The sequence below is a fragment of the Arachis hypogaea genome, chromosome 19, assembly GCF_003086295.3.
Source record: "Arachis hypogaea cultivar Tifrunner chromosome 19, arahy.Tifrunner.gnm2.J5K5, whole genome shotgun sequence".
NCBI classification, from domain to species: domain Eukaryota; kingdom Viridiplantae; phylum Streptophyta; class Magnoliopsida; order Fabales; family Fabaceae; genus Arachis; species Arachis hypogaea.
Window position 1 is genome coordinate 155948718 of NC_092054.1, and position 15982 is coordinate 155964699.

The 15982-nt window shown below is 34.0% G+C and overlaps 1 protein-coding gene across 2 annotated transcripts; it reads right to left on the bottom strand.

Annotated features, from left to right (window-relative positions):
- Window positions 1-436: 436 nt before the first annotated feature.
- LOC112776612 (LEAF RUST 10 DISEASE-RESISTANCE LOCUS RECEPTOR-LIKE PROTEIN KINASE-like 1.1) lies at window positions 437-4687 on the bottom strand. 2 transcript variants are annotated; one of them, XM_025820820.3, is made up of 4 exons: window positions 2409-4687; window positions 2098-2136; window positions 1737-2000; window positions 437-1654 (listed from the first exon to the last, which is right to left on the bottom strand). In XM_025820820.3, the coding sequence occupies exons 1-4, from the start codon at window positions 3160-3162 to the stop codon at window positions 666-668; spliced, it is 2046 nt and encodes a 681-aa protein (XP_025676605.1). In that variant the 5' UTR covers window positions 3163-4687; the 3' UTR covers window positions 437-665. The 2 variants fall into 2 exon arrangements, with proteins under 2 accessions (XP_025676605.1, XP_025676604.1); XM_025820819.3 differs by having other exon boundaries at window positions 2388-3870.
- Between the last annotated feature and the right edge of the window lie 11295 nt (window positions 4688-15982).

Consider the following 15982-nt stretch of genomic DNA (forward strand, 5'->3'; position numbering starts at 1 on the left):
TTGTAATCTGATGCTTATAGTGAAATTCCGTCACTATTGTGATAGAGACTGGATGTAGGCTGCATTGTACTTAGCAGTTGAACCAGGATACATCTGGGTATGATTCTCTCTTTCTCTTTTACTCCTATTCTATTTCTGTTGCGTTGGACAAAAATTTGAAAAATATCTCCTAACCCATTACGAGACAAAAAGAAAATGTCTCTTGACTTGTTATGAGACAAAAGCAAAATTATCTCCTAAAATTTTTTAAAAAAAAACAAAAATCAATATTCAGTAAAAAATGGCTAAAATTCAACCTCATTTCTCTTAGCCACTGATTACCATCAGTAATAATAACAATATGAAACGTGAAAAAACATATACAATTTTCTACACTTAAATATTGTTCCAACGGAGCAAAATTATAGATGTACATCCGCATAAGGATATTGCAATATTCGAACGCAATGCTTCCATCTGCCTTTCAATTTAACTCTGCTTAATTACAACGGGCCGTTTAATATTAACCAATGAACATCCTATTAAAAACTACTGTACAAGTAGATAAAAAAAGAGAGAGATGATGATCCTTTGACACAATGAGTTACAACTAAGACTTGAAAGCTTATATATATAGTAAAAATGGAGTATGAACAATTGGTAACAGAGTAGTACTATATGATTAACTAAGCACTGATGCTGGGCGTGGTGCATTTACTTTCCCAATTATCAGTGACAGTGATTGGTGAAGGTGGTGGTATCTTCATATGCTTCAATAATCCAACTTCATCCCATTCAGGTGATGGTGGTGGAAGTGAATGTACAATCTTATTGTGAGAAACTTCATTACCATCAACATCAGCTTCCTCTTGAAGCTCTGCATGATCCTTGCCACTCTCAATCTTCTTCAGTTCATCCAAGACTTCATCCATGCAAGGTCTCAACTCCTTGTCTCTTTGCAAACACTGAAAAGCCAACTCCGCCACCGAAACTATCATTCTCCTTACCTTATTGTCTGAATCAAAACCGAGAGAACGATCAACCAAGTCAATAATTGCACTATTTTGAATCTTCTTCATGGCTAGATTTGATAAGTTAATCTCATCCTTATCCCTGTTCATATCAACTGCAGGCATGGATGATATTAGCTCAATGAGCACAACTCCGAAACTATACACATCACTCTTGCTAGTAAGCTGGTAATTCTGGTGATATTCAGGGTCAACATAACCAGGAGTCCCTTGTGGCGCGGTGGATACATGGGTTGCGTCCATGGGGAATAGTCTTGAAAGGCCAAAATCTGCAACCTTGACAGTAAAGTTATGGTCAAGGAGAATGTTGTTGGTCTTCACATCACGGTGAATGATGTCAGAAGCATGAAGATAAGCCAATGCAGTAGCAGTCTCTATGGCAATTTTGATTCTTGTAGACCAAGGTAGTAAGCTGCGCTCGGCTGATTCGCCATGGAGATGACAAGCAACCGTGCCATTAGAAATATATTCATATACAAGCAGCAGTTCGCGGCTGTGGCGCGAAGTGCAGCCATAGAGAGACACAAGATTTTTGTGTCTCAAACGTGTTAGGATCTGAACTTCATTTATGAATTGCTCTACTCTCCTGTAGTTGTGTTCATACAAGCGCTTCACAGCAACTTCTCTTCCATCTTGGAGTTTCCCTGGGTTTTAATTATCTAAGCATAAGTTATGGAGCACAAATTTAGTATATAAATTAGGGAGGGCAGTATCTGAGTAACCTACCGTAGTAGACAGTGCCAAAGCCTCCATCTCCAAGTTCTTTGTTATGGTCAAAGTTGTTTGTTGCTTCTTTAAGATCCTTGTAGGAGAAGAGTGGAACTCCGAGGTAAGCAGCACCATTATCTAGGTGTGGATTGGAAGAGGAATCAGAATAAGAGTATCTTGATTCAATGTGGCTGCTGCCTGAGTTGCCACGTTTTCTCTTGTAGATTCGGAAGAGCAAGAGCAACCCAATTATCAATATGACTAAGAAGCCAATACCCAAACCTATTGAACAAAGCCGAAACAAAATATCAGTGGAAGGTTATTACTTATTACATAACTGTGAAAGTGAAACATACTAAGTAACGTGAAGTTACATTACCTAGACCCAATTTAGCCTTCTTACTCAGATCTTTTTTCCCTGTAAAAGCAATTAGAAGAAAAAATAGATTTAGTACAAACAATAGAGATTGGGAGTATGATCATTATGTATTGTTGTGCTAACAATTTTAGAGAGCCATTGAATGGAACAAGGTCTTGCCATCCAAGAGTAACAACAAACTAAATCATCTAGTATACTACTAAATTCAGGGTATCAAACAGAACAAGAGAAAGCTTAAGTGTCTGGTATTGGTTGAGCAAACTGAGCTAACAAAAACGTTAAATAAGAACCTCTCAAGCAAGTTGTCTCACTTGTATTTTCCGGCGGCCTAACGTTGGCACAACAAAATTTGCTTTTGCTGTCAAGTTGGCACTGGCCTCTTTGCTTATAGTGACAGTCTGTGCATTCTTGCGACAAAGTGACCTTAGCGATGATATCAGCATTTACGAATGTGAAGGGATCATTGCCATCAGGAACATCTTTGATTGGAAGCAAGACCTTTGTGCATGAGGCCAACGAACTCTCAATTTGTGGTGTGCGCATGAAAAGGCCGTAGTAGATATCGATGTCAGTGCAATTCGTATAATTGCACATATCCTTAGTAGGGGGAACATGGAGGGTACGGTTGCATCTATAGAGGGTTGTATTGTATTCCATATCAAGGGAAGCAAAATCATGAAAGGTGGGAGGAGTAGAAAGAGTAAAGTTATATCGGAAGGCATTGCAATTTCTTGATTGCAGAAGATCGTACAAGTCCTTATCTCTGAATTGAATAACATTCTGTTGAGATACGCGTATAACTAAAAATGTTTTGCCTTTGTGACTTAGTTGCACCCATCTTTTCACCTGCGGTGGCTCAGAACAATTGTGTATGGCCAAAAGCCCACACTCCTGACGCTCTGCTGTAGTGAAAGGGAAGCTGATGTTCCCAACATTACCTCCACAATTGAATGAAGCTGGACATTCTCTTCTCTCTCCGGTGGCTGCGGCCACCACAAGCATCAATACCAAAACAACAAATTCATACATGCTCAATTCAACAAAGGATTTGATTCTCTCAACCATTGCCACCAACCTATTGGAATTGGGAAAATGGCTATTGACTATTCATAGTATGTTACCTTCTTCAATGTGCAATTACTAAGAAAAACTGATTAAAAAATCATTAGTTCTTTCCAGAGTCCGCAGACTTTGGGGGTCCGGTGGGCCTTCAAATTGAAACTAGTGAAAAGAGAGGACTAATACGATATAATGTTGAACTGGTCAAGCTAGTTTTTCTAAGCTTTTTGGTGTTTATGTTCACACCTTCATTTCTCTTTGATGGAAAACGCGTATAAGTGTATATAATCTATCATCTACCACTTAGTGTCATAATCAATCACATTACTCTTTTGTCTCACTAGCTATAAATTCAAGCAGCCATAATGCCCCCTCTAACAGTAACAGACATCAATGTGAAATTTAGAAATTTAGACCTACTAGTAAAACTCCTTCTCTATTGGTATTGACTATTGACTAGTTGGGTCAGTCAAGTACGACAAAAATAGGTGAAATTCCTATATTTATTTACTCTGTTCTCAACTTCATTCTCATCCAACTAAAATATTTTGTTTCATAATAGAAACTACTTACATTGCAAAGTCTTAAGAAATTCATCAATATCTTTTTATCAAATCATCAAAAAAGGTTTCTAATAACCTTACTTGTACTGATTGTCAAGCCTCTTACCTTTTTTTTCTCCAAACCTAGTTTGGGAAACCTTGATCTCAATAACGGCACAGCGAGATGGAACTAAATTAGAATTTAATTTTAATATAATGTGAGTGTAAAATAATTTTATAAGAATATTTAATTACGTAATATCACATCAATTAAAATAACTATTTTTTATATTAATCGCGTAAATAATCATCCAAAAGAATGAATATGATTGCACGACTATATAAAACACTTTACAGTTTACACGATCAGTGCATCAAAATTAATTTATTAAATTATAGAATTTAATTTCCTTAATTTTTTTTTCGAAAGACTAATCCGTTACGATACTGAACTCCATTTAAAAATTTGTTGCTGGTCAATAAGTTGCTAGAATATAAACCCCAAACACTTGCTTAAGTAGGCTAGTAAACTGATCATTAGAACAACCAATTAGTTTTTAATTTCCTTAATGATATGTATCTAACTTCCACCAAAACTTAAGAGTGAACACCCAACCCGGTCCCTGTCCTTTTCCTTGATGGACATCACGGACCTTGTCCAAAAAAAAGGGACATATCGGTCCCTGTCCCATACTTTTGTGAGACTTTCCAGTCCTTCCGTCATCTCCCCTGACCAAAACAGACGAAACTTACCTACGTGTCAGTTAACGTTGCTGAGTTGGAGGTTAATAGTCTGTTAAGTTCCACGTGGCTATTAAGAAATGGATAGGGGTCGATTTGTCCCCCTTTGGTGACCTAAACCTATGTCGTTTTAGTGGTCTGAGACGTTGCTATTAGGGAATGGTAAGGGGTCGTTCTGTCCCGTTCTAGAAACCAAAAACGACTTTGTTTTTAGTCTTCACTGAAACACAATGGTTTGAAAGTGATTCGACGTTGCTAATCTCTTACTCTTTTCCCAACCCAAATACGAACCCTAGGAGACCATGATTGGTAATGGAGAGCGTTGTTCATCATCAAACCCACGAAGCAGAGACGATTCAGGCTGGGGCCTAAATTCTGGTGGGAGTGCTGGAGCTCCAAGGAAGAAGAAATGGGTTGCCCCAATTTGTTATTGTGGTTCTCATGCAATATTGTTCATGTTAGGGATGGTGAAGAATCCAGACAGATTATTCTTTCGCTGCCCAAAATTCAAGGTAGTTTTTGAGAGTTTAGCTAATTTTTTGTTTACAATTTCTATTCCACAAATGATAACAAATGTTAAACTTTTTTGTAGACTGAAAAATGGCATTGCAACTTCTTTGCATGGTTAGATGATTATGTATCTTCATGTGGTGAGGATGCTAACAAGGCTGTCTCATTTGGGGCATCAAAGCAGAAGCAGAATCGATTGGAAGGCCATGGTTATGTGGTGGATAACAAAGTTAATGAGTTGGAGGAAAGATTAATTGGTTTGGAGGATCAGTTAGATTACTGCAAACTGAAAATGGGTGAAAGTAGATGTATTAGGTATGGGTTTAATTTGTTAGCATTTTTGGGTGGGGTTGTAATTGCAAGCTTGTTTAGAACAAGTGTATAGGAATTTGATAGCTGAATTTTGTTATTTCACTGAGTTGAGTTGTGAACAACACTTTTGATGATGAATGAAGCAGGAATTATTGTGTTGAATTTGTAAAATTTGAACCATGACCTGTGATGAATATGTTAAATCTCATCCCTATATTGATAGATAATGGCATATATGTCATGACATAAATTTAACAAAGGGGACAAATCGACCCCTGTCTATTTCCTAATAGCGACGTCTCAGACCACTAAAACGACGTAGTTTTAGGTCACCAAAGGGGACAAATCGACCCCTGTCTATTTCCTAATAGCCACGTGGAACTTAACAGACTATTAACCTCCAACTCAGCAACGTTAACTGATACGTAGGCAAGTTTCGTCTGTTTTAATCAGGGAAGATGACGGAAGGACCGGAAAGTCTCATAAAAGTATGGGACAAGGACCGATATGTCCCTTTTTTTTGGACAAGGTCCGTGATGTCCATCGAAAAAAAGGACAGGGACCGAATTGGATGTTCACTCAAAACTTAACTACTACTAGCAATGTACATAACTGCTCATATCTCTAATAATCTCAACTATGGTACATAGAAGAATCTATAAAGACAGCAAATGAATCATCTTGAGCCTTCCTCAAATAGGTAATCTCTTTCATATGGCTAAGATTAAGAACCACGTTATTTTCAACACTTCATCAGAATAATTATCTTCTTTTTTTTTTTCTAAAAAAAAAAAAAGGAAAGGGATAATGCTAATTAAGAAATGATTCAACTCACGTCCAAAAAAAAAAAAAAAGAAATGATTCAACTCTGGACCCAAGTTCTAAGCTCTAATGAGGGGTTCCTTTCGGAAAATTAAGAGGCTGCCATGATGCCATCAGATTCTTGTGTACACACACACATGGCCACATGGGGCGTGTACCAAGTCAATAACATTATTGATAGAATATTATTTTAGAATATGAAATAAAAAATTATAATTTTAGAATGTAAATTTGTCTCATATATACTTATGTAGACTATTTAATGTCGTTTACTTAGTAGTATGCATAATTTGGGCTTGGCATGCATACGATCAACGAGAACTTATCACCAGTCATCCACCAAGTTGCTACAGTTTTAATGTTTCATATTTACATGAACAAGTTTACTTTAGAAAAAAAAAAAGAAGAGCATATTAGAAATAAAATTATAAATTTAAATTTTGATACAAGAGTAGAGTAATTTTATATGTATATTTAACTATATAATATTATGTCAGTAAAAATAATTATTTTTTATATTAATTATGTAAATTATTATAAATTTAATTATATAAAATATTTTATATTATTAATATATTAACATTAAATTTTATTAAATAATTTGAAACATTTAATTAAATTATTTAACATCACGTATACTTACATCTCATTAAGTCATTATTATTTTTCATATCATGCGAGTAACCACATGCGATATATCCTAATTCCTATAGCTATATGTAGTTTTCAGGGTACATACACTTTACATCTCTAGGGCCTAGGGGGAATGGAACCTGCGTGCTCTTAAATGAGTGGAATCCAACTGGATGGATATGTATTTATTTTTCACGAAAATGCTTTTAATAAATAAAACTAACTATGAACCAACTTGGGTTGGTGTTGGTGTCACCACCCGCTTAAGCAAGTGTCTGGAGTTCGATCAAACAAACTGACTAAGGATTAGATCATGTTAGGGGTTTTTTTTTTTTTTTTGGACTAAATCATGTTAGGGGTTTGAACTAACCGCCTAGTCAACTAATTCTACTTTTCTGGGCTTCGGCCCAGTTAAAACACGAATAAAGTAAATTGATTAATAAAATATATAGAACCTGGTTTATGGTAGGTCCAACAAAAATATTGGTTGATGTATTATTTAAAAAATAAAAAAAGTTGATGTGATGTGAGAGGAATGGGTTCGATCCACAAATTCAGAGATTTCCGCACTCGTATGTTCTAGCCGTTAACCTAATGCCATGGCCCCGAAGAGAATATATATAGAATTTGAAGAATGATATTTTAGATTTTTTTTTTATTAAAAATAGGAGATTCGAAATAATTAATAAAAAATAAAAAATATATATATATATAAGGTGTATACAAAAAATAATAGGAAATTTTTTTTTAAGTATTATTATTCATGCTTTTTTATTGCAAAGAAGTTTATACTAAATTGAGAACTATTTTTTTTTATAGAAAGGTACAATATTCAAGTCTTCAAGAAAGCTCGCTTACATTCAAGAAAAAATTAAGGTAAACTTGGCTAAAATAATACTAAGATAAACTAAAGATATTTTTATGTTTATTCATAATATTTAAAAAAAAAAACAGACTAAAAAAAAGATAAAGAATAAGAGTAGGAGGAAGAGAAGGTAGAGGTGATGATTGAACGTGTGATGTTTAAAGAATAGAAGAAATCAAGAAATATTGTCATGTTATACAACCCTTGAATATTTTATTGAGCAATTAAAACGAATTAATTTTGTGTAATTAAAAGATTAAAAGGTTGAATATGTGAAGTTTTAAACTATCAATGAGTTATAGCTCAAATGACATAGTCTTCTCATACTCAATTAAGAGGTTGCGGGTTCGAATCTTCTATCTTTGGTAAAAAAAAAAAGGGAGCTACTCAAATGAAGATGCTTTGTATAAAAGTGTGATTTATTAATTTGGTCACACTTCAAATAAAAACAACACTTTTATAACATATCAAAATCTAACCCTACAATCCATCATCTAAGGGTCAAAAAGAAAAATCATCACATGAAGATAATTATAATATATTCATGGGAGTACCCACAAAAAAAAAACTACCAATCGCAATAATTTTTTAATATTTTTCAACATCTATAAAAATTGCGTCAACAAAATCAAAGATTCCCTTAACAAATAATTGAAGGACGAAATAATATAGAAATAGAAGCATAGAAATATCAAATATGTTATTACTTATAAATCCTAGAGATAAAATGGGAAGAAAGTAGGAAAGTCGTAGTAGAATAAGAATGTCAATGCTCGATCATGGAATTAAACAAAAGAAAACGGACCTGATTTTTAGAACGATTCAAATTTTGTTTATAATCGTTGATCCTATCTAGAATATGATTAATCAATAATATTTTTAATAATTTTAAAACTTAGCTAAAATGTATCTTAAAAATAATGTTTAAGAGATGAAATTACTTCCTTTATGTCAAAATAGTTATTATTTTTATTTTCTTATACGTCGAAAAATATATTGTATTTAGAGCAAATAAAATAGATGCAGATACATTAATTTTTTTAATGCATAAAATAAATCGAAGCACCATTATTTTAAAATAAAGGATCTTTTAATAAATTCATGTATAAAAATTTTGAGACACTGAACTATATGTTCTAGTAATTGTATTTTATCGACGAAAAATCTCTATTGTTTGGATACTCACGTTTTAATCATTTTTTTAAAAAATCAATAAATTTTTGAATGATGATAATTAAACGGTGAAAACTCAGGTTTGATATCTGAGAGTAGTTGGATGAAAATTTAGTCAAATCAGTCAAATTATTTAACGGCTCTCAGATATCAACTTCACGTGAAGTCGACTGCACCTGAATTTTCACCATAAAATTAATAATTAAAAATTATCAAATTTAAATTATTTAATTAAATTATTATCTAATAATTTAAAATATCTAATTAAATTAACGTAAATGTACGTTTGTGTGTTAGAAATCCTTAACAAATGTAATGATTTTTAACTGCAACCTAAAGAAACAGCCATTGGCTTGCACTTTTGCAGCGTTTGATTATAGCTGTTTCTCAAGACCTATAGTGTTGCATTCTTATAGAGCGTAACAGTGAATTTCATTAGCTAAATGAAATTTTTTTTTTTTTATATAGAAATTTGAGGATTATCTCAACTCAACTAAAATAATTATAATTTTTTAAAAAGTTTTTACTTAAAAGCTTTTTTATGAGATTTTTTTTCCATGAAGATAGTATTTGTTCTGATAAATCAACCTATTATTAAGGTGATGAAAAACAAAAAAATATTCATATAATTGATCTTAATACTGCTAAATCTGCTCAGTAAATTGTACTTTTTTTAAGTTCTGGGTGCACGTTCTAAAGATTCACCTCATTTGATATTTACTGATGTTTATCAGAAGAAAGAAATTCTAGACCAAATAACTCAGATTGATTGAAAAAACAGAGAAGTTGGATATTTCATTCCAGTTTAATCCTCAAGTTCAATTTTAATTCTATATTTAGCAAATTAGAGTCTTAGATTTTGAAAATTTTCGTGTGAAAATTGGGGATAGGAGGCATTAGCTATACTTCCATGCTCCAATCCACAAAACTGTACAAAAAAATTTTCATTTGGCTAGAACTTCAAATGCAATTTATGTGCAAAGTCACAAGTCTTTAGAAATCACTATAGCTAATTGCAGTTTTTTCAGGTTGTAATTTCTTTAAAAATCGCTATACCCAATCGCGATTTTTTCATATTGTTGTTCTTTTAGAAACCGCTACATCCAGTAGCGATTTTTGTTCGGCAAGCAAATCCAAACCCACATAACAGATTATGTTCAATTTTAAAATTACTACATCCTTTAATAATTTTTATAGATATAAAAAAGTTGCAAAATGTTTGTAGTATTAAAATAGAAAAAGTCTAGGAGGTGATAAATATTCTAATCTGATAAATTTGAGTGAGTTTTTACTTTTAATTAATCATGCAGTTAATGGTTTATTATTATGTTTCACACTCCGTATATGTGTATTCAGTATATTAATTCTTCCAAAATCCTCACACATCTATAATAATTTTAAGTTAATGATTATTCTCAGAGACCCTACATCATTACATTTCTCCATGTAATTCTAATTAAAAAGGAAAAGTATAGGTAAAAATAGTTTAGTTCCATGTTCATTTGAAGCATGGGAATGGAAACATAAGGTGGAGATAATCGTCACATATTCACATGGCATCTGAAAAGGAATTGAATAATATATAAACATCTTATTTGTATTTAAATATTCGCTGAAGAAACCTTTGGCTCTTCGGCAAACGCTAACATGCTGCAGAAACAATTATGTAACATGACTAAGTCTCGAATCTCTCTTACATGAGGAATATATACTTCGCTTAGTTGGCAAAAGTCAACTACGTTATATATGCGTACGTTTTAATAATTTTTTAACTAATAATTAAATCAAATCTTTTTAAGACCTTAAAAATTCTCCACAATTGATTCCTAATACTTTCTCTTATATTAAACATATATCGGAAGATATAATATTTGTGGTCAACTGTTCATGCTTGAATCTAAATAACAAGCCCAACAACTCTAAGCCCAAAGAAAAGAAGTCTTCTTTAGCTAAAGTGTAGATCGCAAGCTGGCCCACTAAAAAGACCAGACCAACTGGTGGGTCCATGTACCCGAACACCATTAGACTCGAGCTCGAAGACCCGAGTTTCACTTGACTTAGAAAAAAAAAAAAAAGTAATGATGTATCATGTAAATAAAATATTAGCCAAAAAGAGATTATACAAAGCTTAGCCTTCAGGAGCCAAACTTTTTTTTTTTAATAGAGAGCTCTTCTTTTCTCAATAGAAGAGCACTCTAAAAACTTCAAGTTCTTCTCTTAAAAAAAGTATTTTTATCCTGTTCAAACTTTGCAAATAATATTCTCACACGATCCTTATTCTATTTGAACTATCAATGTCACTGTGAAACCTGAACTATACAGCCACCAAAAAATTAGCAACATACAACATAAATAGCATAAAAGATAAAGTCATTAAGCTCAACAAACCAAGAGAATTGGGGTACAAAAAAGATTGTTTAAATGTGATAGAAAAGATAATAAGTGATAAAGAGATGAACTTTAAAACATGTAAGAAATATATTATTGGGAATGTGAAGAAATTCACAAAAAATTGTAGTTACTGACATTCGTCTAAAAAAGATGTTATTCAATTTCAAAGACAGGAAGAGAGGGTTACAGATTATTTAGAATGGTCCTTGGAATGTCAAAAGAAATCTGGTCAATCTCAGACTATGGAGGGAGGGCAAATTAGTTTTTGAAGTTGATCATGATTTCATGAAATTTTGTATTCAAGTTCATGGCATTCCATATAATCTCATGAATAAAAAGACAGAAATTCTTATTGGAGGAATGCTGGGAGTATTAGCTGAGACTGAAGACCTAAAAGTGGATGGCGTTTTTAGGAGATCATATCTAAGGATCAGGGTTAGCATCCATATTACTAAGGCTTTGCCTACAGATTTCTAGTTAGATAGAGAGGAGATGCCACCATTGTGGATTTTCTTTAAGTATGAGAGGTTGTCGGACAGTTACTGTTTCAACTGTGGAATATTAGGACATGAGAAGAAAATATGCAAGAATCCAACAACCATGACATACTGGGATCCAACCAAGAAGAAGTATTCACCGAGATTGGGAGTCTGCCAAGTTCGACCAGTTTCGACCATGGGAGGAGGAAGTTCAAAACAACATGGATGGAGAAAAGATGGGGAGGAACAGGCGCGTGATCAACAAAACCTTGGAAGAGAGAGTGGTGAGGAACAAAGCACTGAAGAGAGAAAGATTAGGGTTGAACAAATTCTATAGCAGAAAATCAGAGAGAAAAGTGTTTGGAAAAACCAAATAAGGAGAGAGGAAGGGATGGCTGAAGCAGAAGAGCAGGTATAAGAAGTACCAAAAATCTTTAATTTTCAGGGAGATGAGGATATGCAGCTTGACCTAGGAGCAGCCTACAAATTTAAGAGTCTCATTAAGGAGATAAGAAAGAAGAACAATGAATGGGCTTACACCAAACAGGCCCAAAAGAGAGAAAAGGGAAAAGAGGTTCAGAAGGTGAGTGGATAGGGCCAAGAAAGGATGTTGGGCCCAATATTGTGGCAAATCAACTACAAGTTTGGAACGTTGAAGGAGGTGGGCTGAATCTATATATAACAGAAGAAAGGGAGTGTGAACAGCTACAAAAAAGAAGATTGGAAGTTGGTCTAGGAAAAAAAAGTAGAAAAAGAAACCATAGGACAGGAACTAAAAAGACTTATGACAGTAAAAAAGAAGGGAAAATATGTGAATGTTGACAGAGAGAGGATAAAGGAATATCAAAAAATGTTAAGGAGTGAAACGGGAGAAGAAGAACTCAAGAAGCTATCCAAGGAAGCACAGGACAAAGAAGATGAATTTGTGGGACTGCATGTAAATTCGGGTGAGAACGTCTACTATGTAGAATTAGTAAGTGATGAAGATGAAGATGATAGAAGGGAAGAACATGCTGATTGGAAACACAACTAGCAAAAAATATGGAATTGAAGCTGAATTTGAAAAGGAAACGAGAAAACAAACAGGTGCTAGTGCTTACAAATGAGGAATGGAAGGAGGAGCAAGAGGACAGAGAGCCCAAAAAAATAAAGAATAGCAACACTGCACTGGACACAGTCACACAGGGGAGTATGAATTATCTATGTATGTTTCTGGTCAGATTAAGGGAATACAAATGGCTGAGTAGGCGAGTCTTAACATGCCCCAACCTCAGCCATGAGTATCATTAGCTGGAATTATCGGGGAATAGCGGTTGCATCCACAATCTCTGAGTTGTATGATCTATGTAAAAAAGTAAAGCTGCTCATAGTATTTTCAATGGAAACTAGGGCTAGACAAAAAAAAATGAATAGGATAAGAAGAAGGCTTCATTTTGAAAATATATTTTGCGTAGAACTCTGGGGCATGTCCGGTGGGCTAAGTTTGTTATGAAAATCTATTAATGTTTATAAGTAGTGTGATAAATATATTAAAGCTGGTATTAATATTAATAATGGTCTGAAATGACAAGGTGTTTTTGTGTATGGAAATATAGTTTTTCAAAAGAGAAGAAAATTATGCCAGGAGCTCACGGTAAGTAATATGAACAAAGAAGAACCTCAAGTTTATTTGGGGGACTTCAACGATATTTTAAGTCAAGAGAAAAAGGTAGGCATTCATTCACAGCCAATGATTTATTTAGAAACTTTTAGAAAGTTTGTAGATGATAATAGATTAATGGATGTTGATCTTAAAGGTAGTAAATTTACATGATTTAGTAATCTAAGAAATAACTTTATCACTAGGGAAAGACTAGATAGGGTGTTAGTAAATTTGAAATGGCTACAAATAAACCAGAATGTTATTTTGAAAGCTTCTCCGACTGTAAGTTTGGATCACTGTGCATTAATTTTGAAAACACAGCCGTTAGTTCGAATAAAAAAAGATTTCAGGTTTGAGGCATTTTAAACAGAGCATGAGGAGTGCAAAGAGGTGATCAAGCGGAATTGGCAATTGGATGACGGGAATAGAAATTGTTGGAATCAATTCATAAGAAAGAGAAAGAGATGCAAGAGGGAGTTGATAGAGTGGAGTAGAAGGAAGTTTAAGAGAGCAGATAAAGAAATTGAAAGAAAGAAAATAGAGTTACAACACATTCAGGAATCCAATATGTTGGAAAGAGATCTGAGGAGAGAGAGTGAACTGAAAAGTCAAATCTCAGAGCTTTAGAAGCAAGAAGATAAATATTAGGATAACGATCAAGGCTGAAATGGTTAAAATGGGGTGATAAAATTCAGTTTTCTTTCATGCAACAACAATTCAGAGAAGAAATAGGAATAGAATTGAAAAATTGAGAGATGAGATAGGACAATGAATACAAGGAGAGAAAAATATGATGAGATTAGTAGAAAGACACTTCACTAAGTTGTTTACCTCTATAGGGGCTAGGAACTTGGAGGAGTGTGTAAGAGAAATACCTAGGAGAGTCATTAGAGAGATGAATGAGGAGTTAATGGCAAAGATCAATGGTGAGAAAATTAAGGAGGCGGCTTTTAGTATTGGTGGATTAAAAGCTCTAGGTCCAGATGGATTAAATGGGTTTTTTTTTCAGCAACATGGGATATATTGAGTAAAGAAGTGTGTGGAGTGGTTAAACAATTTTTTAAAAATAGTATCATACCGGAAGATTTAGATGAGACAACTGTTGTTTTAATTCCTAAATGAGTCAAACGGAAAGCTTGAATCGCCTTAGACCGATAAGCTGCTATAATTTTGTGTACAAGATTATAACTAGGGTTTTGGTGGGGAGGTTAAGAAAAGTGCTAGATGTTATTATATCTCCGATTCAAAGTGCCTTTGTAAAAGAAAGACTCATACAAGATAATATAATAATAGTGCAAGAAGCTTTTCACAAATGAAACAAAAAGGGGAAATCTTGGAAGCAAAGACATAGCCATTAAATTGGACATCAATAAGGATTATTATAGATTGGAATGGAATTTTTTGGAAAGGGTCATGGAAGAGTTCAGTTTTAGTAATGAATGGGTGAAGTTGATGATGAGCTATGTGAAAAGTGTTAGTTATAGGTTCAAAATAAATGAAAAATTATCAATCAAGATCAACCCCCAAAGAGGTCTTAGACAAGGAGATCCTCTATCACAATATCTCTTTATTTTGGCTATTGAAAGCTTTACTATACTCATGGAAAAATCGATGATGGATAATCTAATTTCAGGAATTAAGTTAGCTCCAACATCGCCGGTCATCACTCATCTATTATTTGCTGATGATTGTATAATTTTTGCAGAGGCGCAAAAAGAAAAAATTTATCAACTCATTCAGATTATTAACAAATATACGGAGGCATCAGGACAAAGAATCAATACTGAGAAGGACAAATTAGAAGAGTGATCGAGTTGATAAGAGATGGGGAGGGTTGGGATGCGAACAAAATTGAAGAGATATTTTCTGGTAACATAGCTGAATTAATATTCAAAACACACATCAGTTTGATCAATAGAAGGGATCATTTTGTTTGGCTGTATAGAAGCGATGGACAATACTTAGTGAGAACAGGTTACCACTCTGCGAAGGAGGAGAAAGATGCAAATGAGGAGAGTAAAGTTAGCAAAGCTTCAACAAGTTAGAATTTGAGGGAGGTTTGGGAGACACTTTGGAGGTTACCGGTGCCACAAAAGGTAAGAATGTTTTTATGAAAAGTAGTGCATAGAATTTTGCCAATGAATGCAAACTTACATCAACGGAAAATAGCAAAAACACCCTCATGCAGTATATGTCAAGAGGATGAAACTATCGAACATGTTTTATTATTGTGCCCGTAGACCAGAGCGGTGTGGTTCAGATCTAGCCTACAAATTGTATTTACGGTCTATAATGTGAGATCCTTTGGGAAATGGATGATGGATACAATTGAAAAGATCAAGAGGGAGACCGAGAAGGAGCAGGAAAAAATTTTGTGCAACTTGTGATGTGTATGTTGGTGCATATGGAAAGCGAGGAATCAACACATATTCCAGTAATTAAAAATCACTCCAGAAAAAGTAATAATCATTTCAGAGTATCTAGCAACAGAATTTCACAATGCAACAAAGGGAATTAATAATGAAATTAGATCACGGGTAGGCAGGAGCGGTGAGATGAAGAGAATTACCTGAAGGCCTCCGCCCAACAACTGGTTGAAGATGAATACAGATGCGGCTTTCCACAAGGAAACAGGCACGGCAGCTTCAGCAGTGGTAGTCAGAGACTAGCAAGGAAAAATTGTCACTTGGACAACATCAACATTTAGAACAGTATC